General features: G+C 36.7%; 1 protein-coding gene across 43 annotated transcripts in view; it reads right to left on the bottom strand.

Moving 5' to 3' along the window:
• ANK2 (ankyrin 2) overlaps nucleotides 1-26,686 on the bottom strand; it is a 318,537-nt gene that overhangs the window by 119,537 nt on the left and 172,314 nt on the right. For 29 of the 43 annotated variants that reach the window (XM_073892120.1, XM_073892130.1, XM_025874074.2 and 26 more), the window contains exons 5-10: nucleotides 20,836-20,934; nucleotides 16,719-16,904; nucleotides 16,247-16,270; nucleotides 13,351-13,449; nucleotides 12,028-12,126; nucleotides 5,498-5,596 (exon numbers count right to left, since the gene is read on the bottom strand). In XM_073892120.1, coding sequence (XP_073748221.1) covers nucleotides 5,498-5,596; nucleotides 12,028-12,126; nucleotides 13,351-13,449; nucleotides 16,247-16,270; nucleotides 16,719-16,904; nucleotides 20,836-20,934 — 606 coding nt within the window. The remainder of the gene's footprint in view (nucleotides 1-5,497; nucleotides 5,597-12,027; nucleotides 12,127-13,350; nucleotides 13,450-16,246; nucleotides 16,271-16,718; nucleotides 16,905-20,835; nucleotides 20,935-26,686) is intronic. The other 14 variants (XM_073892155.1, XM_073892119.1, XM_073892123.1 and 11 more) reach the window with 1 other exon arrangement.

Genomic DNA, 26,686 nt, shown 5'->3' with positions numbered 1-26,686 from the left:
TAGCCGAGGCTTAAATTATTTGTATTCAATTCCATTCAATTAGTCTCTCTGCAAGAGTTTCTTTACTTCTAAATGGAGGAGGGTGAAGATGAAGGAAGAGCAAGTGGGTGCATGAGGGAAAGAAAGATATTTTGAGCATCTCTTAGATCCATGCTGCTCTGAAATTCTATGCTTCCTTTTTCCTATCATGAGACATGAATCGGACTTGGAGAAAGCAGTCAGCTAAGAGTTAGAAAAGTGTGAGGCAAATTTAGACTATGTGTCCCAACTTTTAAACTTTGAGGATAATATAATTTTATCCTCAGCGATACTGCCCAAAACAGCTCTAGTCTTAATTCTTAGAGAAGGTCAATAGCAGGGACACAAGATGGTAGGGTTGGGGCGCCTGGATGGCTCAGTCGTTAAGCGTCTGCCTTGGGCTCAGGTCACGATCCCAGGGTCCTGGGATTGAGCCCCACGTCAGGCTCCTTGCTCAGCATGAAGCCTGCTTCTCCCTTTCCCACTCCCCCTGCTTGTGTTCCCTCTCTCACTGTCTCTCTCTCTCTCTGTCAAATGAATAAATAAAAGTCTTTAAAAATAATTAAAAAAAACAAGATGGCAGGGTAACTCACTGAGGATTATCAGTCTAGGTAAGACTCTTATTTTTTAAAGTTAAATAATTAAGCTGATAAGAAAAAAATATGTAAAATTAGGGAAGAGGGCGCCTGGGTGGCTCAGTTGGTTAAGCGACTGCCTACGGCTCAGGTCATGATCCTGGAGTCCCGGGATCGAGTCCCACATCGGGCTCCCTGTTCCGCAGGGAGTCTGCTTCTCCCTCTGACCCTCTTCCCTCTTGTGCTCTCTCTCATTCTCTCTCTCAAATAAATAAATAAAATCTTTAAAAAATAAATAAATAAATAAATAAATAAATAAATAAATAAATAAATAAAATTAGGGAAGAAACTAAATTAGAAAACATTTGCCCATTTAAATGAGTGGAATATGGTCTTTTCTTAATAATCCATGCAAATAATGCAAATACAGTCTCTAGGAAGTAGTTGTTGTCCATGTGTCCAGCTTGGCAGTCATTACATTCAAAGAAGCAAAAACTGTGTCTGGATAAAAAGAAAGAATCTGCCAACGGCCCAGTATTTTCAACAAGGAGTGTGATTTCAACAATGAAGGACAGCTAAAATCAAATACAGTAAAATCTTAATTGTAGTGGTTTGTGGGTGGTAGAAGTCTATGTGATTTTGAAATTATTAATACACTTTCTTGGTTTTTGAAATACTCTTCACTTATAATTATTGCTTTTATAGTTAAAAAAATTCATAAAATGAACTGAGAAAGAACAGCAGGTTGATAAGAAGGTATTTATGCATTGGGGGAAGATAGTATGAGGGCAAAGTGTAGAAGAAATTCAGGCCTTGGCAATGTTTGGAGGGTTGCGTGGCATGTTTCTCTGATATTCTATCAAAATTTAATGTTGTTTGATCCACTTAAAAGTTAGGTGGAAAATAAAATCTCCACCATTTAATTCTTTGTTACATTTTACAAATATTTGCTAAGCACCTACTCAAACCCTGATCAAGTACTAAGGATACAACAGGGAACACAACAGACAGGGAACCCCTGTCTTCATTGAGGGTCACATTTTGGGTAGTAGTCAGACAATTCAAAAAGAATAAGAATTAAAATAGATAGTATGTTAGAAGGCCACCAGTGTGAAGAAGGAAACTAGAGCATAGGATGGCCAAGGGAGTTTGTGTATATGAGTGCTTTATGGATAGGCTAGCCAGAAATGGCCTCACGGAGAAGGTAAGTCTTAATGAAAGACATGATGACAGTAAGAAAGCAGGTCCTTGCTGATCTGGGGGGAGAACATTTGAGGGTGAGGAAAAGCAAAGACAAGCATGTCATGTTGAGACCACACCCAGCATGACTGATGAAGAGTATGGAGGAGAATGAAGCTGAAGGCGAATGAATAAGAGGGGTGAATAAGGAAGGGAACTCAGGTAACAGACCTGCTAGTTTGAATAGAGTCTTTGACTTACACCCTGAGTGAGATGGGGGGCTTGTGGAAGGCATAGGACAACAGGATTACTCTGTTTCTGTAACAGAAACTCTGGTTTCTGTTGAGAATATACTGAACAGGGTTACAAGAGAAAAAGGGGGGTCAAGTAGAGCCTCTTGCAATCATCCAGGTAGGGCTGATGGTAAGCAGGACCAGAGCGGTGTAATGAGACTGTTGAGAAGTTGCTGAATTATGAGATATTTTGAAGGAAGATGTGACAAGGTTTAATGACAGGCTATGAAGGGAGAGAAGAGCCAAGCACTGCACGAAGTATTTGACCTGAGACACTGAAAGAATGGGATGGCCATTATTTGAGATAAGACTACAAGGGGATTAGAAATAGGGGTGGGGAAAATATCAGCAGCTGAGTTTTGAACTTACTAAATTGGAGATGCACAGTAAACATCTATGCAGCAATGGTGAGTTGACATCTACAATATAGAATTCTGGAGCTACACAGTTGTGTGTCATCAGTGTATCAGTTGTATTTAAAGACAAAACTGGATGAGATTTCTTAGTGGGTACAGATAAACAAATACACAAAGAGTGAGCTCTGGGGGTTCTAACATTCAGAGATCTGGGAGTGAAGAGGGAACAGGAAAGGAGACTGAGCAGAAGCGAAGACAGAGGGATGTAATTTATGTGAGAAGGCAAATAAGGAAAAGAAAGTGTTCTGAGAAGGGAGGAGCAAGCAACTGTGTCAGATGATAGCAATAGGAGAGAGCGTAGACTGTATGGGCTGAAACATGTAACTGGGTAGATAGGAAGATAGGAGTCTATAGAAATTCTCTCCTGATTGCTTCAATTTTTTCAGTGTTGTGGGAAGTGAAGACAAGGAAAAAAGTCTAAGAAGTCTAAAGAAAGAAAAAAAACACATAGAATAATAAGGTAGCAGGGAACGAGAATAAATACACTTGGGAAATACACTGATTGTCAGGCAGCATTAAAGGCCAACTTGAGGTTAGCAATCATGAATTTAAAGTGAGCCCAGGCAGTATGGTTGGGTGTTTTCAGCCACCACACTCAGGTGCAAGAATGTGAGTTGGATTTAATCAGGGTAAAATATAGCAAGTGAGTATGAGTATGTCAGGGAGTGGTATGAATAGTTCTGTCGGGCAGAGGCGAGGGCATAAGGTGAATAAGGGATAATAAAACAATGGCTGATGGACCCAGGAGAATAAACACATTTCTGGAGTTGGGGTCCCAGAGAAAGGGGGCTGAAACATAGAAGCAGTGCTTGGAGAGGCAGAGGTTAGAACAGAAATTCCAGAGGGTTTACAGCTACCAAACTGAGAGGCCAACTAGAAAGATTATCTACTGCCCTAAGATCATTAAAGTCGTCATGAATTAGAATAGTGGTTGTAGAGAAGAGTCATAGTTGGCCATTTTCAAAAAATGAGGTAGAGTGACAACTAGATAGATGAATATTTGCTTCAGGAAGGAATCACGGATGATTCAAAACTGGGAGTTTTTATGGAAGGGGAAGAATAGTCTGGCATTAGGTGCTCATTCCACTCACAGGCTAAAATGGTATCACCTCACCAACCTGGTTAGTTCATCTTCTCTGTGGTCTTTACCCCGAACATAGCTCTACTTTTTGTTATTATCTCCTTATCTGTCTTACCCACTCAATGTCGAGCTTCTTGAACAAACAGATTGTGTATCAATTATCTTGATAGTTCCTTAGTGATCAGAACCCTGCCTGGTGCATTGTAGCTACTTACTATGATAGCTTTGTCTAAATTTTTGTTGTATTGAGGATGAATGACTGAATCAAAGTGGATATAATCATGCAGCTACAGACATTTTATGCTAGATCCTTACATATACATGATATTTGATATTATAAGAAGGCCAGTAAAAAAATTTCATCTCGGTAATCCATTGTCTTCATTAGTGACATGACAATTATAGGTGAACTCTGTAGATAAGATTATTTTATAGTTTGTGGGAGAGCAAATCTGCCTATTCTCAATTTGGTAGATGCTTTTTATTGGTTGTAACATGACTGGTGAAATTTTGTTATTTCCATTTAAATTTCCATCAGTTTACTCAGTGCAGCTGGGTGGCTCAGTCGGTTAAGTGTCTGCCTTCGACCCAGGTCATGATCTTAGCGTTGAGCCCCATGTGGGGCTCGGCGGGAAGCCTGCTTCTCCCTCTCCCTCTGCTCCTCACCACCCGCCTCTCATGCTCATTCTCTCTCTCTCTCTCAAATAAATAAATAAAATCTTTTTTAAAAAAACTTTCTACAATTATCTCTGCATTACTCAGCCCAAAATGTCACATTTTAAAGATAAAACTCTACAACACTCATGGTATCAGTATAAGAATGAAAATAATACATCCAATTTGAAGTCGCCATTTCATGGCCTGTAGAGCACATTCTACAAATATTTTAAATGTGTGGGCTGGTTTTTGCTCCAAATAGTTTCAAATAAATATTCAATTAAAATGTTAAATTGAAAAAGATTTGCTGATGTTGGCTGTCTTATTTTTCTCAAGCTTAGTCTAGTTAGAGCATCAGTTGATACCAACCCTGCTCAGGGGTTATAGGAGAGGTGAAATACAGAGAAAATGTAAGAAGTGTCCTTTGTCTAAATTTTTGTTGTATTGAGGATCTGAGGGTTGCTGCATATCCCATTAAACAGTTCTGTGCGATTATCGTTTATTTGTGTCCCCTGATATTTTTTGGCAACCCAAAGTATTGCTAGAAACTGGGGACTTGTACAGTAATAATGCTTGTAAAATATATTTTATAATGAAAACCTCCAACAAATCAGCTCCCGGTGGGGTTTTCAGTTAAGAGTTTTCTTCATGGTTGAGCATACTGATGACATAAGACAAGAAATGCTAGATGTACTGAGCCACAGAGAACATTATGCTTGTTTAATGGTTCTTTGTAGATGGCCTATCCTAAATTGTGCTTTCCATACCACCTACAAATCCTAAATATAATCATCCAACACCACTGGTAAGTAATTCTTTTTACTAGTATTGCCTAAGAGATAAAGACTGGAGAGCTAAAAGACTATCTTGTATTGCTAATTGTGCTACTTTAAAAGACAACTTTATATGTATTTTACAGCATCTTAGAGAATCATAAAAGTACAAACCTATAGAATGTAAGAAATATTCTCATTTGTATATAATACACTCATTTACATATAATAGAAATATATTCAAATGTCCACCTGTAGCAAGAGTAGCAGATAAAAACATAGGAAGAACCTGAAGGTATACAATCAATACATCTTAATTTTAATTTTGAATTTGTTAATTTTAAATAATTTTCAAACAGTTTGATATATATTCCTCATTCGTAGCACACAATTATTGAGGAACTAGAAAACGTTGGACTGATGCTTTGATTTCAAGAAGAACAGAGATTTTCAGAAGACTGGTTTAAAGAGGTCTTTAGATCCCGTCTTACCCCTAATAACCCACCTTAGTCCTTGCCAGCAAGGGAGCACCCCGTTCCAGCAGAAGCTCTACCACTTGGTCATGCCCACTTCTTGCAGCACAGTGAAGGGGTGTCAACCCATCCTGCCAAAAGAATTAAAGAATTAAGCTGGAGTTAACTTAAAAAAAAAAAGAAAAATCAAGATTGTTTCTTTTGCCACTTCAAAGAGGTTTCCTGAACTCATTCCTACTGCCTCAATAGATCAGTAACAGAATTGCTACTAGTTAAATGATAGAGGAGAGTGAGAGAGAAAACAAGACAGTTAGAGATTTAGACAGAGAGCAAGACAGAGAAAAAGAAAGGGAGGAAATGGAGAGGGAGAGGGCAAGAGAAATCTCACGTGCGGAAGTTCATTGTAAAACATGCTGCTGGTCCTGTGTTTTCATATTCAGGAAGATGGAAAAGTGGAGTCTGTTGTAATTGTTGGACTTGAAAGCCCCACTTGCTTGTAACCACAACCCCGAGATTATATCATTAAACTGTTTTCATTTTGGTTGTCCTAATACAATTTTTACCCCCCAAATTCTTCTTAATCTAATCTGTCCATCTTTGATGGACATCTTGAATTGTCACTATTTTTATAAATCCTCCTAACACGCTCCCTGTTGCTCATAGACATTTTTTTCACATTCTTCTAAAGGTTTCCACGTATATTTTTCAATACAAACTACATAATTATTTCTCAGAGATAAAACTGGCTATTAACCATAATAGCATTAAAATGGTGTCAAACAAAATTATGGCCCAACTCTACGTTATGTTATTTATACAACTTTCTGACCTTGGTATTTCTCAGGTAGTTTCTGATTCCAGAGCAATCCTCAAATTCCCTCTGTCTTTTGGATTTTATTTCTCTTTAGGGGGGCATGGTCAGAAAGGAGAGTGGGTGGGTAATATCAGGCAAAATGTAACAATGGGCAATAAGTGAGAGAGAAAATGAAATTCTGAGTACAGAAATTAGCTCAAGATTTGAAGCTTACGGGGAAAAAGGTGGTCCTGGGGAAAGATGTTGAGAAGGTAGGTAGCAGTCAGAGAAAATGAGGGATGGTGAGCAGTTAAGAGGACTTCAAAAAGCTTCTGATTTATCCAGAACTCTAACAGCCTATCTTTTGTGTCTCTGTTACAACACTCCTCCTGTCCCAACATTCTGGGATTTCTACGCTAGGTATCTTCCCTTTACCCTCCAGATCCATGCATTACCTTTCTGTCCTCTGCTCCAAGTCTGACAGAAAAAGCTCTCTAGATCATAGGAGGGGGCTACCTTGCCCTCTGGCTTCTGCTTGGGTATGGGAAACGCAGCAAGACAGGGAAGCCACTCTGCAGAGGATCTCCTTAGCCTGGCTGTGTCTCTTTACCAAAGGTTATGCTCCATCCAAAGCAGCCTCGGCCATCCAGCTCTCTCCTTTGAAGTTCTGGTATCCTCCCTCTCACCTTTCAGGCCTGGGGTTGGTAATGAGCCCTGCTGTTGCTAGCTCCAGGGAGACTATACTATCCCTTGTGCATTCCCTACAGTCCACCCACAATATTAGAAATAGATCCTTTAGATAGATTTATCTATCCTTTAGATAGACTTGATCATATTCAAATGATCAAATGTGAACGTGCTTTCTGTTTTCGGTTAGGACCTCGAGTTAGAATGATACTTTGCTTTGCTAAATCTACTTAGCTAGTACTGAGATACTGAATATCCAAAATAGACCTTGCAATTTGGGATATGTAGGAATTAGCATGAAAAGACTGCCTTTCCAGGAAAAAAAAAAGCTATTTAACTACTGTAGTTGGGATGCTGAGTTATTTTAAAGTTTGCCAGAGAGAGGCCTAAAAAAAGAAACTGTGCAGGCAAAGCGATTAAGATGATTATGCTTTTGTATCTTGATAGCATACTTTGTGGTGGAAGTACAGAGCATTAGTTGCTATTTAAGTTATATAACTAATTAGATATAGCTTGACTTCTCAATCAGATTCTTGGTGGGGGCTTCATGGAGAAATAGAGTTTGAGAAATCCAACATCTCGAATGAAGGCATTACATGCAATGGTCCAGCATTTGGGCTCTGGAATCACAGAGACTCAGGCGTGAGTCTTAGGTCAGCCACCATGGATGATTCTTTCTGAGGCTCAGCTTCACAATATATAAATAGGGTAATTTTTCTTATCCCATTCAACTCATGACCTTGTTTGAAAGATGTGGGGACTCTGCCTTAAATCATTTTTAGAAAAGGTATTGTTTCTCTATGGAATACATGAAAGATTCATTGTGTAATCATGTTGAAACCTTCAAATACTCTCAGAATAACAATAGGAAAATATGAAGAACACTTAAATAAATCCATAAGAACATCAAAGAGTAATAAGGATTACATTGATACTAAATCTGATGTCATTTAATTGCCCTTATAAAGGATATGGGAATTATATCAAATTCAGTTTTCCCAACATGCTCAATCTGAATAGATCTTAAATATTTTCTGTAAGTACAGTATCTCATTTTTGCCAAAAAAAATCTTTTTTTAAAAAACATTTTATTCATTTGACAGAGAGAGAGAGAGAGAGAGAGAGCAGGAACACAAGCAGGGGGAGTGGGAGAGGAAGAAGCAGGCTTCCTGCCGAGGAGGGAGCCCGATGTGGGGCTCGATCCCAGGACCCTGGAATCATGATCTGAGCTGAAGGCAGACGCTTAACGACTGAGCCACCCAGGTGCCCCCTCAAAAGAGGTTTTGTATCAAGGTTTTGTATTCAAGGACTTTTTTTTATTAACTCTTAGGGGCAATGATCTATTCAATATCTTTAACTTAAATACTTAAGACTGTATTTGAAGGTTACTTCCCCGATCCCCCAGAGTACCTTTCCTTTTTTTTTTTTCACTAGAATCAGTTCATATCACACTATGATGTTGATAATAGGTTAGATAATAGGTTAGACAAAAGGTTAGATCAATCAAGAGGAGAGGGACACAACTTTTCCAGCTGGTAATCCACAGCATTAGCTTTTTACAACGATTTCTTTCCTTATCTTTTTCCTTCCTCCCTCTCTGCTTAGATTGTAGATGTTTCCTGAGGTCTGTGTATTAACACAGGCTCTGCTAATTACGACCCCGTGTGTCCTAGGTCAAGTTACATAACTCCTTTGAAAATCATTTTTCCCCTTGGTAGTCTCATTTCTCAAATAAAGACCTCCATATTTTCCTAAAAGCAGTTAATACAGCTTCATAAACTGTTAGGAAGAGGGAATAAAATGATATTTGTAGAGTACTTAGCAGGGTGCCTAGAACATCACGTGCGTATGACAATTGGTAGCCACTATTGTTGCTTTAATTATTGTGATTCCTTTCCCTGATATATTGGTTTTTGTTCATCATCTTTTAATGTTTTTGTATACTTGAATTGCTTGCATTGCAACATGTATTTCAATATTTTAACCTTATATGGAGTATCTCCACATTTAAATAATAAATGCTTAAAAATAAAAAAGAATAATGCTCTTAATAAAACCTGAATTAATAATATCATTTTTAATTAGCTATAAAGTTTCTGTTTTAACATCAAAATGAGGTTTTTCAGACACCAGAGAACCAGAACTCTAGTGAAAATGTCTCAGTTTCACACTAAATCCTAGTCAATGTGAGAATGTCAATGAGATGCAAAATGTCTCAATGATTGACGAAGTGCTGGTAGAAGTGGGGAAGAAACAGTGGGTAAGATTTTTTATTAATTACCCCTAAGCCTCTACATACTTGCTTTTTTCCAGATAATGAAAACCTTATGAATGAGAAAAATAATGAGATCAAATGGAAAATTCTTGATAGAATATAGTAGATTCAGAATGATTATGACTAATATGACTGCTAGGGGAAACTGAGACCCCTATGATAAAGAAATGAAATAAAAATATTGTTTTTAGTTCCTTATCTAGAAGCTCTATTGTACTACCTAAAAAGACGGTCAAAAGTAAATGTAAAATTTTTCTATTTTAAAATATATTTTCAAAAGACAAAAGAAAAAGCTAACCAGATTCCTTTGTTTTAATAATAAAGTATTATACTTCCAGAACTAGCCTCCCAATTCCAGACCACAGCCCTTGATTTCAGTATTACCTCCTACCTGATTTTGTTTTTGGTAAAAAAAGGTATAGGCATATTGGTTAGAGACAGAATTAAAAGAATCCAACTGCTTTTAAAATCCTACTTCTTAGAGATGAGTAAGTACTTTGACTTACATTTAAGGAATGAATGAACAGAATGCCCACACAATGTACAATTATAAATTCTATTTCTGCTTTATAAAATCTTGAATGAAATTCAATTTATTTGTATATCTAAAGGCTGCACTGGATGAAATACAGTCCAAATATTCCCTTCACAGAAGGAACCAAGGCTTACATTTGATTAACTTGCTTAAGAATAATTATTTAATGGCAGAAATAGCATAAGAGTCCATTTCTTTCCATATCTTAGTATTCCTTTTATGAAAATGCACTATTTGGAGTTAGACTTAAATTACATATGCAAATGTATGTAGGCCATGCAAATTAGAACATATTTTACAGAACGAAGCAAATATTGCAATGATCAGTAAAAATAAAATCAATTGCCTCAAAAATGAATGAATACTCCAGAAAAATATCCGTAAGAATAATGTGGATCCTTAAGACATTGGCCGAGATAAAATTCTGTTGCATTTACCAAGTGCTTTCTTTCCATTGGTACTCTCAATTATTAGAGATTCTCAATAGAAACAGAGAAGTGTAAAGGGAGACATTATGTTAGTAATGTACTTAAAAGAGGAGGCACAGAAAGTCTTTCCTTTAAACATGAAGAACAAGTAGGCAAAGCATGCATTATTGTGCATAATTGTTCCAAATTCTGCATACCTACAGCACAGCAAGGGAAAAGGCATGTCAACAAAGCGAAGGGTAAAATCATAAAAAAACTCTGATGCAAAGACAGTAGACAGTACAACAAAGATCTTGACAGACAAAGCAAACCACTCCAGAACTCCCACGTGATAATATGACATAGATGTTCTGGACCAAATGTCTTAGAGAAATGAGATTAAGAAAGCAACATCTCCTGAGGTCATTAAGGGGGCACCTGGGTGGCTCAGTTGGTTAAGTGTCTAACTCTTGATTTTGGCCGAGGTTATGATCTCAGGGTCCTAGGATCCAGCCTGGGGTCTGGCTCGGCACTCACTGGGGAGACTGCTTGAGATTCTTGCCCTCCCCCACCACCCCTCCCCATGCTTGTGTGCATGTGCACACATACTCTCTCTCTCAAATAAAGAAATAAAATCTTAAAAAAAAAAAAACAGAATCTATAGCCTGGGACTGATGTAGTCCCCAGATGCCCAAAGATGATAAGGCTTATTAAATAAAAATATTTGCTACCCTCAAGATTTGCAAAGGAACTAGATTTGATCCTTAGTCCTTTGACTATGAGAATATAAAGTCCCAGGATTAAACAAAGTGAAGATAAAATGCATAAGGGACATATCCTATCACTATCTTTTACAGACTTCTCACACCATATATTTCAAAATGTTCACATTATAGGAATGCTTAAAGTTTTGCTGAAGTCTACGATTAACCAAATCTATTCCAGAGAACTAATACCGAAGTACTAGTTTAATGTTTAAGGAAGTAACTACATATAATTTTATTAACATAATAAATAATTGTGAATAGCTAAGTAATTGACCCACACAACTTTCAAAAAGATAAATAATAATATCTAAGAGTTAATTCTCCTACAACCATATGAGATAGGTACCAATATCAGCCTAAGTTCAGAGGAGGTAATAAGTAAACTGCCAATATCACAGAGCTAGTAAGTAGTAGAAGTAAATTTGAAATCAGGTAGTCTGCCTTCAGAGGCTGCACTTTGAACAATTATATTCTCCTGTCGATCTTATCATCTATTTGTTGGCAGTATATAAAACTTTGATTTATATTTTACTTAACAAATTTGAAATGAATGAAGGGCATGGCCTCTTACCAAATGGGAATGAGTAAAGGTGCAACATAATAACCAGATGCCTTTGTTCCATAAGCATATAGCAGATCTCCTGCTCAGGTCAGTATAGCATAATCACTTAAGAAAAATGATTTAAAAATTGGAAAGTTAGAAGCAAAAGATTATCAACATGTATTCACATATTTTATGTAAAAGCCACACCCTCATAGCATAATGTATGCTTATGAGTTTGGGTTTTTGAAATGTATAGCTAATAATCAGAGATGCTTCAGCTCAATCTTTTATCTTTGTTCCCCAAAATAAGCAAGGACTTGAAAAACCATCTCATTGAGGGGCTAGCATTCTGTTTCCCCAGCACTTCTCAGCAAATACTAATTCTACTTGACAATGAGAAAACTTTAAATATTGTATGAGATTTAAATCGAATCCAAGAAAGCAATTTCCTTGAAAATACATTGCTTATATTTCGAGACTGGTATTTTAAGGTGCCTGCTTAAAGAATACAAAAAACAAAAATGGTAGGAAATTGAAAGAACAGAGACACTCACCCTAGTTTTGGCATCGATCTGACCACCACGATCCAGTAAGAGCTTCACCATGTTTGTGTTTCCCCTTTTGGAAGCCACATGCAGAGGAGTGATTCCATTCTACACCATGGAAAGACCAAACAAAAGCATGTTGGGTATGACAGGGCATGATGGTGAAGACTTTGTGTTAGAGGGCACAAAGAAGGCTGTGACCTATGTGGTAATTTGATTCAAGGTCACTAAAGTTTCAATGTCTTTGATTTTTACGGGACAAAAAAAGCACACAAACCACAAAGCACTATAGTTAGAGAATGAAAAATGGAATGAAACTGCATAACTAAGTTAGTCCGTAACTACAACATATGTATCGAATATACACATTACACTGTACACATTGTCAAGAGCCAAAGGGAGCGCTTTCATATAAGAAAAAAATTTCAGATTCTAGTTAGGACTGAACCCTAGGCAAAGTCTATCATTACAGTATCCATGCACTGAAAGATTCTGGGATCTTAAAGTTTCCTTTGCTTCAAAATAGAATACATATATGCACATTCAATAGCCATTGGAAAAATGATTCTTAAAAACACCTTCTTCAGAATAATTCAGTATGAAAAACAACTTGAAAATAACTCAACATCGTTTCAATACAGAAGACTTCTCAGGACAAAACACCATATATATGAATTATAGTTATTTACTTTATTGGCTATCCTCTATCATCATTATGGCAAGAATATATACCTGACTTTTTGTATGTCATAATTTTACAAATATTCAAATATTGCATTTACTGATTCATACTAAGTACACTGTTGTAATTATAATGTAAGAGAATTCTTTCCAGTGAAAGCTTACCATTAAACATATAATGCAACATGATTTCTTGTTATGTATTTTGGTAAGACTATACAAGCAAACTCTCAATTCATTAAAAACACTTTTCTGTCAAATTGTGTGCCCCATCATCATTAAAACACTGTATAAATGTACGTATACATTTGAAACTTAATGTTCTAACAGTTTAATTTTTTATTGACTTGAAGCTCCTCGTTCATGATTCATGGAGTGATCTTTAAATATAACTACTCATGCTGATGTCAGAACTAATATCCTCCTTAACTGCCGCAAATGATCTGTGTACAGGTTAATTGACACATTCTTATTTTTCATTTCTTTGGTCATGATGACTTCGTGTGATTCAAAGAAAAAAATGAAAAATCTAATATATCAAGCACAGATCCAGACAAGGAAAAAGAAACAAATTTTTACTGTTGTTCATTTTTACTTTAGTAAAATGTCCATTCATTGCTAACTAAAATGAGAAACTATTTTAATCCATACCCTAGCTGTAAAGTCCACAGCAGCTCCCCGGTTTAGAAGAAGAGTTGCCACGTTAACATTTCCGTAGTGGGCGGCAATGTGCAAAGGGGTAAAACCACTCTATGGAAAGCAAAGAAAATAACAGTTGGTAAAGCATTTCACCTCTGTATGTTGCAGTCCCTGGATTAGTGAAGAAAATCACATGGCAATTGTTTACCTAATATGTGAGCAATACAATTAAGATAATAAATGCTTTAATAAGGCTCTTTAAATTTTAGTGCTATAAGATAGTAAATAACTAACTATATAAGCTGGTAAATAAATACCCTGCATTTCTTGGCAACACTATCTCTAATTAGCTTAATGATTTATCTGTTTACGAGATTTATTGTTTATACAAAAGCATGTTTCTTGAGTTGGTTTAGCTTTAGAGACAAACCGAGTATGATTAAACAACATAAGGTTTTAGCCATAGGATTAACATAATTATGAATAAAAAATTTTTCTCCAGAGAAAGACTCAAAGCTACTGCTTTGTTTTGTTTGGGGCTTTTTAATAAGAACAAAAAACAAAAAAACAAAACAAAACAAAAAACCAGCATTGGTTGGCATTGTGTATTTGGAACTATGAAAATGTTATGAGAAACTCTTACAGAGGATATACTATTCATTCCACATCATTTACACTGTCATATTTGTCTTCTTTAACAATTGTGTTTAGTGAGACTAGGTTGTTATAATGAAAAAAACTCAAAAAACAAAAACTAAACAATATACCTGGCATCAGTGTAAATATCAAATAAAGAAAAAAAATTCAGCCATGCCATTTTCACTATAGAAGTGTATTAACTCTTTTATTATTAAAGTATGCAAAAATGTATTACCCCTGCTCTCCATAATTTCGTCATTTTCTTTACTCAAATAAAAGATGATAGGAACAATAAAGACTGTTCTTACAGAATTGGATATCAAATCCTGCAGTTTTGAAGTTATTTTGTATCATTCCCTTTTATATGAAATGAACTTTGATTTACATATTGTTTTTAAGAAATATTATCTAAATTACAACCATTATTTTCCTATTCACTTGATAAACAGTTTTTGGTAACTTTGTTTTTCAAATGTCCTAAATAGCATTTGGATATTTTAGGTAATAGAAATTCCTCTGTGCTATCAGCCAAATTAGCTGCAAATAATTTCTGACTATAGGGAAACAAGACACAAAATAAGAATAGTACCTATCAATCCAAATCCCACACTTGCAGTAAAGAGATTTTTGTGTCTACATGATGCCAAATATTCATGTCAAAACGGAGGGAAAAATCAGTCTACAACCAGGCTGTTTTATAAAATGTCAAATTTTTGTATTTTAGGAAATAACTGACTGGAAGTTTTTCATTTTTATTTTGATATTTCCTGTCATCCAGACATATCATGAATGTAAGTTTATCCCTTAAGTTACAATTTAATTTCAGAAAAAAAAACCATAGTGATTGCTGGTGAATAATTTTCAAATTATTTTTCTCATTTGCAAAAATAAACCAATTTATTGTGTGACACAGCTTCATCAACCATCCGAGATGATGCCTCAGACTCAGACTTTTGGAGCATCCAACACAAAGCCTGTATAAGCCCCTCAGACGAACTCTTGCCTGATTGTCATGAAGGTAGAAAGCTCAGTTCACTTTTCTACAGGGTTATCAATGGAAGGGTTCCCCTCTTTGTTACTCTATTGTCCTCAAAGAAATATTTCTAACTCAGTACAAATCTCCCCAAACTGCTGCTTTCAACACAATATTTAGAGCCAAAATTGCTTTCAAAAATATCTCTTAAACAATCACCAAAAATCACTAAAAAATGAGAAGTATCAAAATCAGTAATTAAGACATCAATTTATATGATTCCAGTCTTGAGCAATTTCACCAAGCAACTGGGCATTTTTTTAAAATATATGTCCTAAGTTCCATGCACAGATATGGGACAGAAGAAATAATATACTAACTCAAGTATTCACATCTATATCACATATATTCACATCCTATCAATAGGTAAATTCATTAATAAACAAGATGTTAGTTTTAGAAATACACTACTCTCAGTAAAAACTAAATGAATGCTCAAAACCTCTCCAGGTCCACAACCCAGTGATCATGAGATGTTAGTCTAAAGAGTCCCCTCAACAAAGCGAAAATCAACCTACACAGTCACTTGCCTTTGAATACAGGTTAATTTTTACAATATACTTTCAACAATGTTTGTGTTCGTGCCTCTCTGCAGCAATGGTCAAGAAGAGACTGCTAAACACACACACACACACACACACAAAATACCAAGAGGCTTCTGAACTGAATGTTCCTGGGGATCAATGTGACTTACTTTGGTATGTGGAAAATAGATGATTTCATATCAAGTATTGTTAAGACTTAGCAAGATAAAAGCGAATGCCTTGATCATGATATGCTCAATATCACTATTGATTACATACAAGGTGGTTAAAAAAGTATGGGGAAAAAAGGGCAACTGCAAGGAGATAGAAGGATAAAACAGTGGCAAAGAAACCTTAAATTTCACTTTGCTAAACTCTAACCTGAGAAATCTCATTAAAAGAAGATCATATTTCTAACTGGCAAAAAGTTAATAGTAAAGCTCACTCAGAAGATACATATTAAGGAAGAGTTTCATTTCACGCTCTATTCTAATAGGCCATTTAAATACTTTCACTGATAAAAAATAGCTTCTGATATATGTTACATTAAATTTTTTGAATGATTCATTTGCCTTAATTATAGGAAAAGTTTTTAAATTTCCTACTAATGGAAATTCCCATTAGTATGAATTAGTGAGCATTTATTCTAATTGGGCAAAAAACTAAAATGAATAAAAACAAGATATATTTTGGTATAACCATAATACTGTACCTCAGTTGTCCTATTCACCATCATCTGAAGCAGTGTTGTGTGGGAAAAAGAGGGAAGATTATTACACAGTGCAAAGGAAGGAAATGGTCAATCTGCTCGCTGTACTTAGATACACTGTTTCAACATGCCAAAATACATTCTACTGAGAAAAGAGACATCCATAACACTACATAATACAATTTTATCTTTCTAAAATTCTGCTTGTATTACTTTTGATTACAAAGAGAATAAATAAGCAGATTTCTAAAAAGCTGAACCTCATCTTTAAAAGAAAATTATCTTTAAATTTTTTTTGTTACTATACCCAATAGACAGTCCCCTTCTTTCTGAAATACCTCTGAACGTAATTTATTTCTTTCGATGACCAGAAGGAAGTAATTTTGCATTATCACCATGGCCTACTTCTTTATCATCCCCCAGGAGGAACCTGGCAGCCGAAGAGTTCCTTTCCACAAATGTGTTCAGCTTTTACCTTGGATTGTACGTCAGCATTGTGATCGTTCTGAAGCAGGAGTGCAGCGGATTTGGTGTCATCTTTCCTAGCTGCAATATGCAGAGCTGGCAGCCTCACTTTCCCTTTGGTATCATTCTCTAAGAGGATGGCCACTGCCTGGTTGTGTCCTTGCTGGAGTGCCACCGCGAGTGGCGTGAAACCATCCTAGTAAAATGGAAGAAGAAAAAATCTTCCATTAAGTTTTGGAAGCATGGGATTCAACTCTCAGCAATGCCTCTAATGTTTAAACTAATAATTAAGATAGAGAAGCAATGCAAAAGGATTAAATATTACTGTGAAGATTAAAGCATGGCTAAAATTAACAACTCAGGAAAACAACAGATGTTGGCGAGGAAGCAGAGAAGAGGGAACTCTCTTACACTGTTGGTGGGAATGCAAGCTAGTGCAGCCACTCTGGAAATCAGTATGGAGCTTCCTCAAAAAGTTAAAAATAGAGCTACCCTATGACCCAGCAACTGCACTACTATGTATTTATCCAAAGGATACAAACATAGTGATTCAAAGGGGAACAGGCACCCCAATGTTTATAGCAGCAATGTCCACAATAGCCAAAATATGTTAAGAGCTCAGATATCCTTTGACAGATGAACAGATAAAGAAGAAGTGGTATTTATACACACACACACACACACATACACACACACACACACACACCATGGAATATTACTCGGCCATCAGAAAGAATGAAATCTTGCCATTTACGATGACATGGACAGAACTACAGGGTACTATGCTAAGCGAAATAAGTCAGTCAGAGAAAGACAAATACATATGATTTCACTCATATGTGGAATTTAAGAAACAAAACAGATGAACATAGGGGAAGGGAAGGAAAAATAAAATAAGATGAAAATAGAGAGGGAGACAAACCATAAGAGATGCTGAACTCTAGGAAACAAACTGAGGGTTGCTGGAGGGGAGGTGGCTGGGGGGATGGGGTAACTGGGTGATGGGCATTAAGGAGGGCACGTGATGTGATGAGCACTGGGTGTTATATGCAACTGATGAATCACTAAATTATACCTCTGAAACTTATTAAAAAAAAGATTGAAGCAATTGATAATCAGTCATTCACCATACTATGGACTGGCTTCATCAGATTGTTTTCTTAGTTTCTGTTCTACATATCTTGAAAAACATCTGCATTCCCTAACAAAGCATACTGCACATAAGATGTGCTTAAATGTATGTTTAGAATGGGAAAATAAAAATTAGAACCAACCTTAAGTAATACCACCTTATAGAAAGGAAAATGTGGGGAGGGTAGAGATAATGGAGAACAAGTCTGATTGAGAATCAAAGATATGGTAGCCAAGACAGGGAAATAAATTATGTGATTAACGATGCAAGTTGCTAAATATCCCTGTATTGATTAGGGAGAACAATAACTATCAATGGAATGGTCTGTTACCAATTAATTTGGCAAGCTTGGGGCATAATGTAATCTAAAACCTTTTGGTAAATAAGGCTAATTCATTAATTTTGCACTTCGGTGAATTTGATATTATTTAAATCATTTAGATATAAAATTACATGTGCTAGGTAATGAACAAACAGATTTTTAATTCTAAACTTAGAAAATAATTTAAAAAAATAGCACAGATCATCAAGGTTAGAAGAGTTTTAGGAGTAGATGGATAACCATGCTAGAAAAGTTGGAAGCCATGTTTTCTGTCTAGAAACAGGTATTCAGTTAATGGAAAGGTGGCAAATAAATAGAAAGGCTCTGTTTATGTTAAAAACCTCTCTCACTCCACAAAAACTTGAAAACAAGTCTCAGCTAGAAGTTTCCATTCATAGAAGAGATGAGGGTAATAGGATTGTATATTAACGATTGCATTTTAGGGACAAGAGCAATTTACCATAATCTAACTACTTGATTTGTTTCCAACAATAATCTTTTCAAACTGTAGATTGTTTTGAGCAAAAATGATTTCCTATTGCACTACCACAAAAGGACTTGAATTTGTTTTAATAAGAATTGAATTTTAAATAAACACATCACTTAATATAATGGAAGAGTAAACCACGTAGTGTTGTAAAATGAAAAATAGTAGCCTAAATTTAGAACTTTGTTTGGCACAAATTAAGCACTCTGTGAAGGGGGAAAGAACAGACTTATCATCATATACATATTTGATTATCCACTGCAACACTGTGAGAGTTTCTACAAAAAGAGTGCGGACTTTGTTTTTTCTTAGAGACAATGCATCTGCTGACAGTACAGAACCTAATTAAAAAGTTTTTAGCCTTCAATTTTGGTAACACTCAGGAAGAAGGAGGCGAGTAAAGAGTTATAAAAATGGTACTGGAGGGACAGAGGATTCCCCTCAGAGAATTTAACTTTGGATATCCACCACAACGATTTCATTCTAATCCACACTTCATGGGGGAAGGGTAAATATCTGAAATGATTTTTTCAAGTACCTCAACTAACTCTATGAAAAAGAAACTCCTATTAAAATTCAGTAGCTTCATTTTTCATCATTTATTTACCAATGCTAATTGCTATAATAATAGGAAATTTCAAATATTTAAATATTTATTTTCAAACATGGGTTTCATTGCCATATTGAATAGTCTCATAATTATCTGATTTTTAAAGTGGTCACAGTGTTTTGATTAGCAGTTAATTTTTACAAATTAGTCTACTAGTCAGTTCAGAGTAAATGTCTTCTTTAGGCATAGTCACACATGTGCACATGAGACTGTAGAAGGTGTTTGGCAATACAACAAAATATCAAACCATAATCAGCCATAAAGCTCTGTAAGGATAGTAGTTTTCTGCAGAATGACAGGCTATAAGGGAATGTGCTGAGGTTTGTCCATATGTGTGTTTCTTGATAATCATTAGGGTCAGCAGTGGGGGATTAATCAACTAAGTTTATATATGTCGAGTCAGGAAAAATCAGGATTTTGTTTATAACTAATGAGAATAAGCTGTCAGAAAGTTATTGCAATTGGCTCCATAAAAAGTTTTCCGTCAAAGGGACTGGAAATGGATTTAATAGATTACAATGATCTCTTCCCCGAGTGCAGGGTAGGAGGGAATTCATGTTTATTTCACCTAAAGACTTAGTTGTTCAGAAAGGAAGTCATATTAGACATTAAAAATTATCAAGTTAGTTTCTGGGTGACAAACATCTATCAGTCATCTTCCACTCCAGGTCAGGAGTTTTAAAGTTTTATCAGTGGAGGCACAGAATGTGAAAAAGGAAAAACAAAGACTGCATGATCTGGTTGAAAGGAGCGAGGAGAGGCATGGCCCAGTGGAACTCTTTCCCCTTCTCTTCTGTGTCACCCACTTCCAACCTTCTGGTGGCCCCTTGAGGCAATTTCTTCAAACTCCAGGGTTTCTGGAGCATCACTTAAAAATCATTATTCTAAGCAACCACTGAACTTGCTCCTTAATCTGCCTAGGCAAAAATGGGAAGCAATAACAAAGCAAGTTCTGTTTACTGGAGGATATGCATAGGAAAAGGAAAGTGATGTTCTAATTTGGCCCACTCTAACCCCTTCTTATGTCTAGATGTCCTGAATATGCTCATACTGAATTGACTTTGAACATTCTGTTTAGTTGTTGCTATAATCATAGTCACACAACTATGTGCCATAATTTGTGCTGCAGAAAATGTGAACTTTTTCTTCGTGACATACTCCTCATAAAATCGTGCTAACACAAATACCTACCAATCATTTCTGATCATTAAGAATTATTCCTTTAAAGAACTGAATTGGATCCTAACAGATAAAATATTGATGAAAAGAGATGGGTAGAATTTACTGTCATCAAATTTTAGAATAGTATACAAGCTCCCCAAACCTAGAGAAGGGCAAATTGAGGGAAGCCAGAGCTCATGTAAGAGCAAATTGACATGAATCCCAAATCAAGGCATAAACTCATTCAACTGTGTACACTGGGTCATTCGTTTATGGCCACTGTTGTAGATGACAAAAGCAACGTGAACATTCCTAGCGTAATTTAGACAAGATAATGGAGATCCCCTGCAGGTGGATATAAAGAATGTGGACATTAAGATCAGAGAATTTGAACCTATAGGATTGACAATCTCACCTCAGTAGCAGTGCTCTGATTAGCTCCATTTTCAAGCAGGTATTTTACAACATCAATGTGGTTCTCCTGGGCAGCCATGTATAAAGGAGTGAAGCCATTCTGAGGGCAAACAATAAAAAAAGACATTTTTAACCATTTGTAAAGTTTAAACTAGGGAAGAATAACCAGACAAGGAAAAAGAGAATACTACGGAGTAAGCTTCTGAAATGATGAAACATATAACATACCTCCACGATGAATTATACATATATTTACTATTATAAAACTAACTACAGTCAGAGTGAACCAATGCCCACACACAATTCCTAAAAGAATGAGGACAAAGTGACATGGAAGCAATATTTTCCTCATTTCCTGTCTTCGTTTCAGTTTCAGAGATTTACTTTTCCCATCACCTAATATACTGTTAAAGCTAAAAATATTTAGTTTCCTAATATAATCCTATAACATACATCAAATTCTCACTATACAAAATATTTATGTAATATCATCTGTATTTATTAATTCCTAAACTATGTAAATGGACCACCATTCTCTTGAATGTACACAGTTTAGCTAGTACCTTTAAAGGTATAAATTATTGCTCATTCCAAAACAGGCTGGGAGTGATTGCAAATCTGATTGAAAAAGTTAAAAAAAAAACAACCCTATGTTTCAGTATTTCAATTGAAGTGGCATAGTTTATCCTGAACATCTTTATATTGTTTTTTAAAGCTGTTCTGAAATTCTATCATTCATTAATTCCCATATTCATTTATTCCGTTATTTACTAAAATCTGACCACTGTAGCCAGGACATCACTGGGATACAGTAATAAGACAGACATCTGCCCTCATGAAGCATATACTATGGTAATATTATAACAATATTATGTAGTCATAGTTTTAAAAAAAATCACTGAAATTATATAACTTGAGTTTAAAATTAAGTTTAAATAGGCAAATTTTCTTTTTATCAGATCCTTTGCAATAGGTAACACCTCATGTAGAAAAAAGTAAAACTTTGTAAAAACAAAATAGAAAACACGGAATAATTCATAAACTCTCAAATCTAACAATTCTCTCAAAACAATGTCAGAGTCTTAAACATCGTTGATTCCCTTAAAAATTCCACGCATTAACGAGAATAAGCAAAAACATAAATGAGACTTCAGGGATTTTCAAAAACTTAAAAGGAGAAAAAATAACTATTTTGAAAAATTCTTCTATCTGCATTGTGTAAGTGTGGAAACATTATTTAAAATGGCCAAGACCCAGCAAAATATAAAAATACAGAGTATACAGGAGAACAAGAAAAGACATCTTAAATTTGATTATAAAAGAAAATCTGCAGGCTTCAAATGGAGGAGGAAATTTTAAAACTGAGAAATACTGTAAGAGGAATAAATTGACAACTTTGTAGGATTCAGGAATAACTTGCTGGCTGGATAGCATATTTTTTAAAACAGAGCAAACAGGTGAAATCTTGGGTATTTTAAGAACACTGAAGAGGTGGCGGAAGGACAGAATTAGAGATTCAAAGGAAGGGAAAGCCAGTGAGGATGGTTAAAAACAATGAGTGGGTGTGGGATGGGGCTCTTTCATGACAAGTAGAAAGCAGGATGCAAAAGAAAAAAAAAAGAACTTTTAATAGAGTAAAACAATTTGCTTACATGTTTTCCTCTGACAGAATCTTGTGTATAGATTAGGAGAAAGGGAGACGGACTGTGGTTGCCGGATCAATAGGGAAAAGAAATGTACCATTCTTAGGCTCCTGCCCTGGTATCCTGGGCTCTAGAGGGGCCTCCTCTAGCTGAGCTGAGCTGGGGATCCAGAGGCCCAGGAGGACACGCCCACCCTGATCCCCACAGCTCCCCTGCTTCCAGACCACACACCAGGCATGCAGTTACCCAGAATCCTTGCCTATGCAGCGCCCCCGTATAGTGCCAATGCTTGCTCAGACTCCCGTCTTTGGGTTCTCTCAAGGGTCTGTTGCCATGCCCACGCTGTGACAGACTGACTAATGGCCCCCAAATATGCCCTCATCTTAATCCCTGGAAGTTGTAAATGTTACCTTATATGGCAAAAGGAACTTTGCAGCTGTGACTAAATTAAGGATCTCGAGGTTGGGAGATTATCCTGGATTGTCCAGGTGGGTATAATGGAATCACAGGGTTTTTATTTATTAATTTATTTATTTTAAATGTAATGCATGACCAAGCAAACATGTATGCATATCCTCCCCTCCTTTTTCTTTTAATATTTTATTTATTTATTTATTTATTTGAGAGAGAGAGTGAGCAAGAGAGAGCACAAGCAGGGGGAGAGGGGCAGAGGGAGAGGGAGAAGCCTACCCTCCGCTGAGCAGGGAGCCTGACTCGGGGCTCGATCCCAGGACCCTGAGATCACAACCTGAGCTGAAGGCAGGCGCTTAACCAACTGAGCCACCCAGGCGCCCCTCACAGGGTTTTTATAAGAGTGAGACAGGAGGTCAGAGAGAAGAGAAGACACTGTACTGCTGGCTTTGAAGTTGGAAGGAGGGGATGTGATCCAAAGGAAAGAGATTTTCACTTATAGCCTCCAGAACCAGCAGTGCCAGCACCTGCGTTTTAGCCTCGTCAGACTAATTTCAGATTTCTAAAATGCATTTGTGGTCATTTGTTACAGCAGCAACAGGAATCTAACAGACACCCCGAGAGTTGTTTGCTAGAGAGGGTAGAAATAATGGATGGACAGAGCTTGAATGTGTAGGTCAGGGTGTCCACACCTTTCCACATGATGCTCGCGTGGTATGGATGGAGCCAGGGATGGGCCAGGAAGAGGAACCGGTTGCAGGCCAGGGGTTAGAATCTGCACACCCCCCCGCCACAATCCTGCGTGGAACTCCAAGGTTTCCGAGAAGTCTACATTTGGACCTGTCATGTTGTTATAAAGATATATTTGTCAAGGTGGAAAGATAAAAGATATGTATGTAACAGCTTGATATACAGCTTTTAATTTTAAAAAGTGTATTGTAAGTGGGCCTCTTTTTCACTCATGTCCTGGGCTCTGCAAGTGCTGATAGTGGGCTAGTAGCAGAGAGAAAAGGGGGAAATATCCACAAGTAGTACGTGGGGGGGGGGGGGGGAAGAAGGGCAGTGACAAATGAACATTCAGGATCTTGGTTAGAGTATACCATGAATCCCATTTGTGCCTGGAGCCACCACCTCAGTACGCAAGGGCTTTCAGCAGTGTAGGGGATGTAAATATGAAGAACAATAAAAATAAAACTAATTTGTTGAACTTCTGCCATATGATATTCACTGTGAGAGATGCTTTGGGAATATGTCACCTCAAATTACAGTGATCATGTATCTCTGTTTGCCTGAGACAGTCTAAATTTATGTGTAGTATCCTGGAGTAATTATTAATAGCATCTCAGTTTGGATGGTAAATTAAATGGCCTAATAGTATCTCTAATACTTAGAATGGTGCTGCAACATTGGTACTCTCATCCTCACTTGTTTTTTTTTTTAAGTAAACTCTACCCCCAATGTGGGGTTCAAACTCATGACCCCAGTATCAAGAGTCACATGTTCCACCGACTGAGTGAGCCAGGCGCCCCTATCATCCCCATTTGAAATGAGGTAGCTGAGGCTCAGACATTTGGGTAACTTGGCCAAAATCTCACAGCTAATAAGTGAACCAAAAGTGATGGACAGAAACCAGTCATGAATAGTCTTCTTCCCTATATAAAAGTCGGGACTTGATCTGATAGATGTGTGATCCTCAGCCTGGCTCTGCAACAGAATCTCCTGGGGAAACTTGTAAGAATGCCTAGGCACTACCCTGTCCCCTACTGAACTGGAGTCTCCATGTGTGAAGCCAAAGCACCTGCAATTTTTAAAAAAAGCTCAATTCTTGAAGTTACCTGAAGAACATTGCTATAGGTGATACAGAACAACTGAATGGTTTTGGGCAGGAAGTACCATGATCACATCTGCATTTCAGAGAGTTCACACTGGTGAGCACTAAGTGGACCAAACCTACTCTGGTTTGGGGTGGTAGAAGACAAGAATGAAAGTAAGGGGTTAATCAGCTTTTGTAGTATTTGCAAGAGTATATTTAAAAGATGAAGGAAGCATGAGCCAAGACAACATCCTGGCTAGGCAAGGGAGGGAACTATTTACTGTTACCAAATATGTGAAGTAAGAAGGCAATAAAGATTTACTATAGGTCCTAAAGATGTGGGAAATTACCCTTTCCTTACTTACTGATGCTACTTAACAAGAAAGGCTCCGCCAGAGAATGTGAAACATGCCTCTGGGTAATTGGGACAGGGCATGGTAGCATTTTAACAGCACTGTAAACTTTATAGGATGGCTTTTATCCCTGCATATAAATAGGTTAACAACACGGGATTATTGGCCTGTGTTCATGCATCCAGGTGCTTTCCAATGTACTATGTCTATACACCTTTCTAAAATAGTCTGGCTGCATGTAGGGATAAAAGTGTATGTATTTTTTTCTTCTTGGTATAAAAAAGTCAAAGACATCTACAACCTGGACTGATACTTGAAGGATGCAAACAAGCACAAAATTATCAGCTGTCGTAGTAGTTTCAGTGTGACCCATAGGAGCCTCTACCAACCGGTTATTAAATATTTTGAACATTATTCCTCTCCACAGCAAATTATTAATTATTTTCCATTCATTTATATTTATTCAACAAAAATGTGTTTGGTGACTTTACTGCTAGGCATTGTGTTTAGCATAGTGATTCAGAGATGAAAGGCAAAGTCCCTGTATTAGGAGCTCACAGTCCAGAGGCTGAGATGGGCAAGTAATATGTTACAGTTCAGTGAACTCATACATAATTAGTTTCTTTAAAAAAAAAAAAAAAGAAAAAGGCAAAGGCGTGGGGTGCCTTGGTGCCTCAGTCGGTTAAGCATCTGACTCCACGCTGGGCATGGAGCTAGAGGAAGGAAGGAAGGAAAGGAAGGAAAAGAGGAAGGGAGGGAGGAAGGAAGGGAGGGAGGGAGGGAGGGAGGGAGGGAGGGAAGAAGGAGAAGAAAAAGAAGTTGTTGTTACACGAGGGATATAAAGAGAACATCGAAGGGCACAGAACTAAGCTGGATGAGGAAATTATATTCAAAGGAAGTCACTAGGATTGACATTTGGTAGACACGGTGAGTGATTTGGTTTGAACTGAATCATGAAAACTGAAGTTAGCCATAGAAGCAGGAAAGGGATTTCAAACAGCGGAAACCCCATGAGAAAACAGTGAACGTCCAGGGACCTGCAGATAATTCAGTGTGACTAGCAGGAGGAGGAGACTGAAACAGGCAGGGATCAGTTCCCATGTGTATGCTAAGGAGTCTGAATTTTATTCTGAAGCCTCGGGAACCACGGTTTTAAGCTGAGGTTTGGCATGATCACATTTTCATTTTAAAATGAATTTGCCAGGATTGGGGAGGAATTGGAAAATGGCCAGAGTATACTCTGGAAAAGTAGAAATAAGTCTTTTGTAATAATCCAGATGAGAAGTGAGAATTAGGAATATTAATTTAATTTTGATATTTTAAAATGTAATTACATGTAATTATGTATTTATATTTACTTAAAGGTTTTACTCTGCATGATTGATCGTATTTGATAAAACTTCTCAGATTTATTGAGAAGTTGTAACAGTTTTCTTCAAATCCAGAAATTATGCTGCTTCAAGAATTCATACACATGTAATATTACAAAAAATGTTTTTCCTGTTTTCATTAGTGATATAAATACAAACCAGTAATCAGGTTTTTGCCACTGGTGAGAATTTCCTTAGGTAATTGGATTATCTGGGAAAACTGAATGAACATGAACTAATATATATATATATATATATCTAT

This window comes from Callorhinus ursinus, unplaced genomic scaffold, assembly GCF_003265705.2.
Source record: "Callorhinus ursinus isolate GAN/ISIS: 27379988/994484 unplaced genomic scaffold, GSC_fseal_2.0 scaffold4, whole genome shotgun sequence".
In the NCBI taxonomy this organism is placed as follows: domain Eukaryota; kingdom Metazoa; phylum Chordata; class Mammalia; order Carnivora; family Otariidae; genus Callorhinus; species Callorhinus ursinus.
The sequence above is the reverse complement of the archived record's forward strand: the minus strand, read 5'-3'. Positions and strand labels throughout refer to the sequence as shown.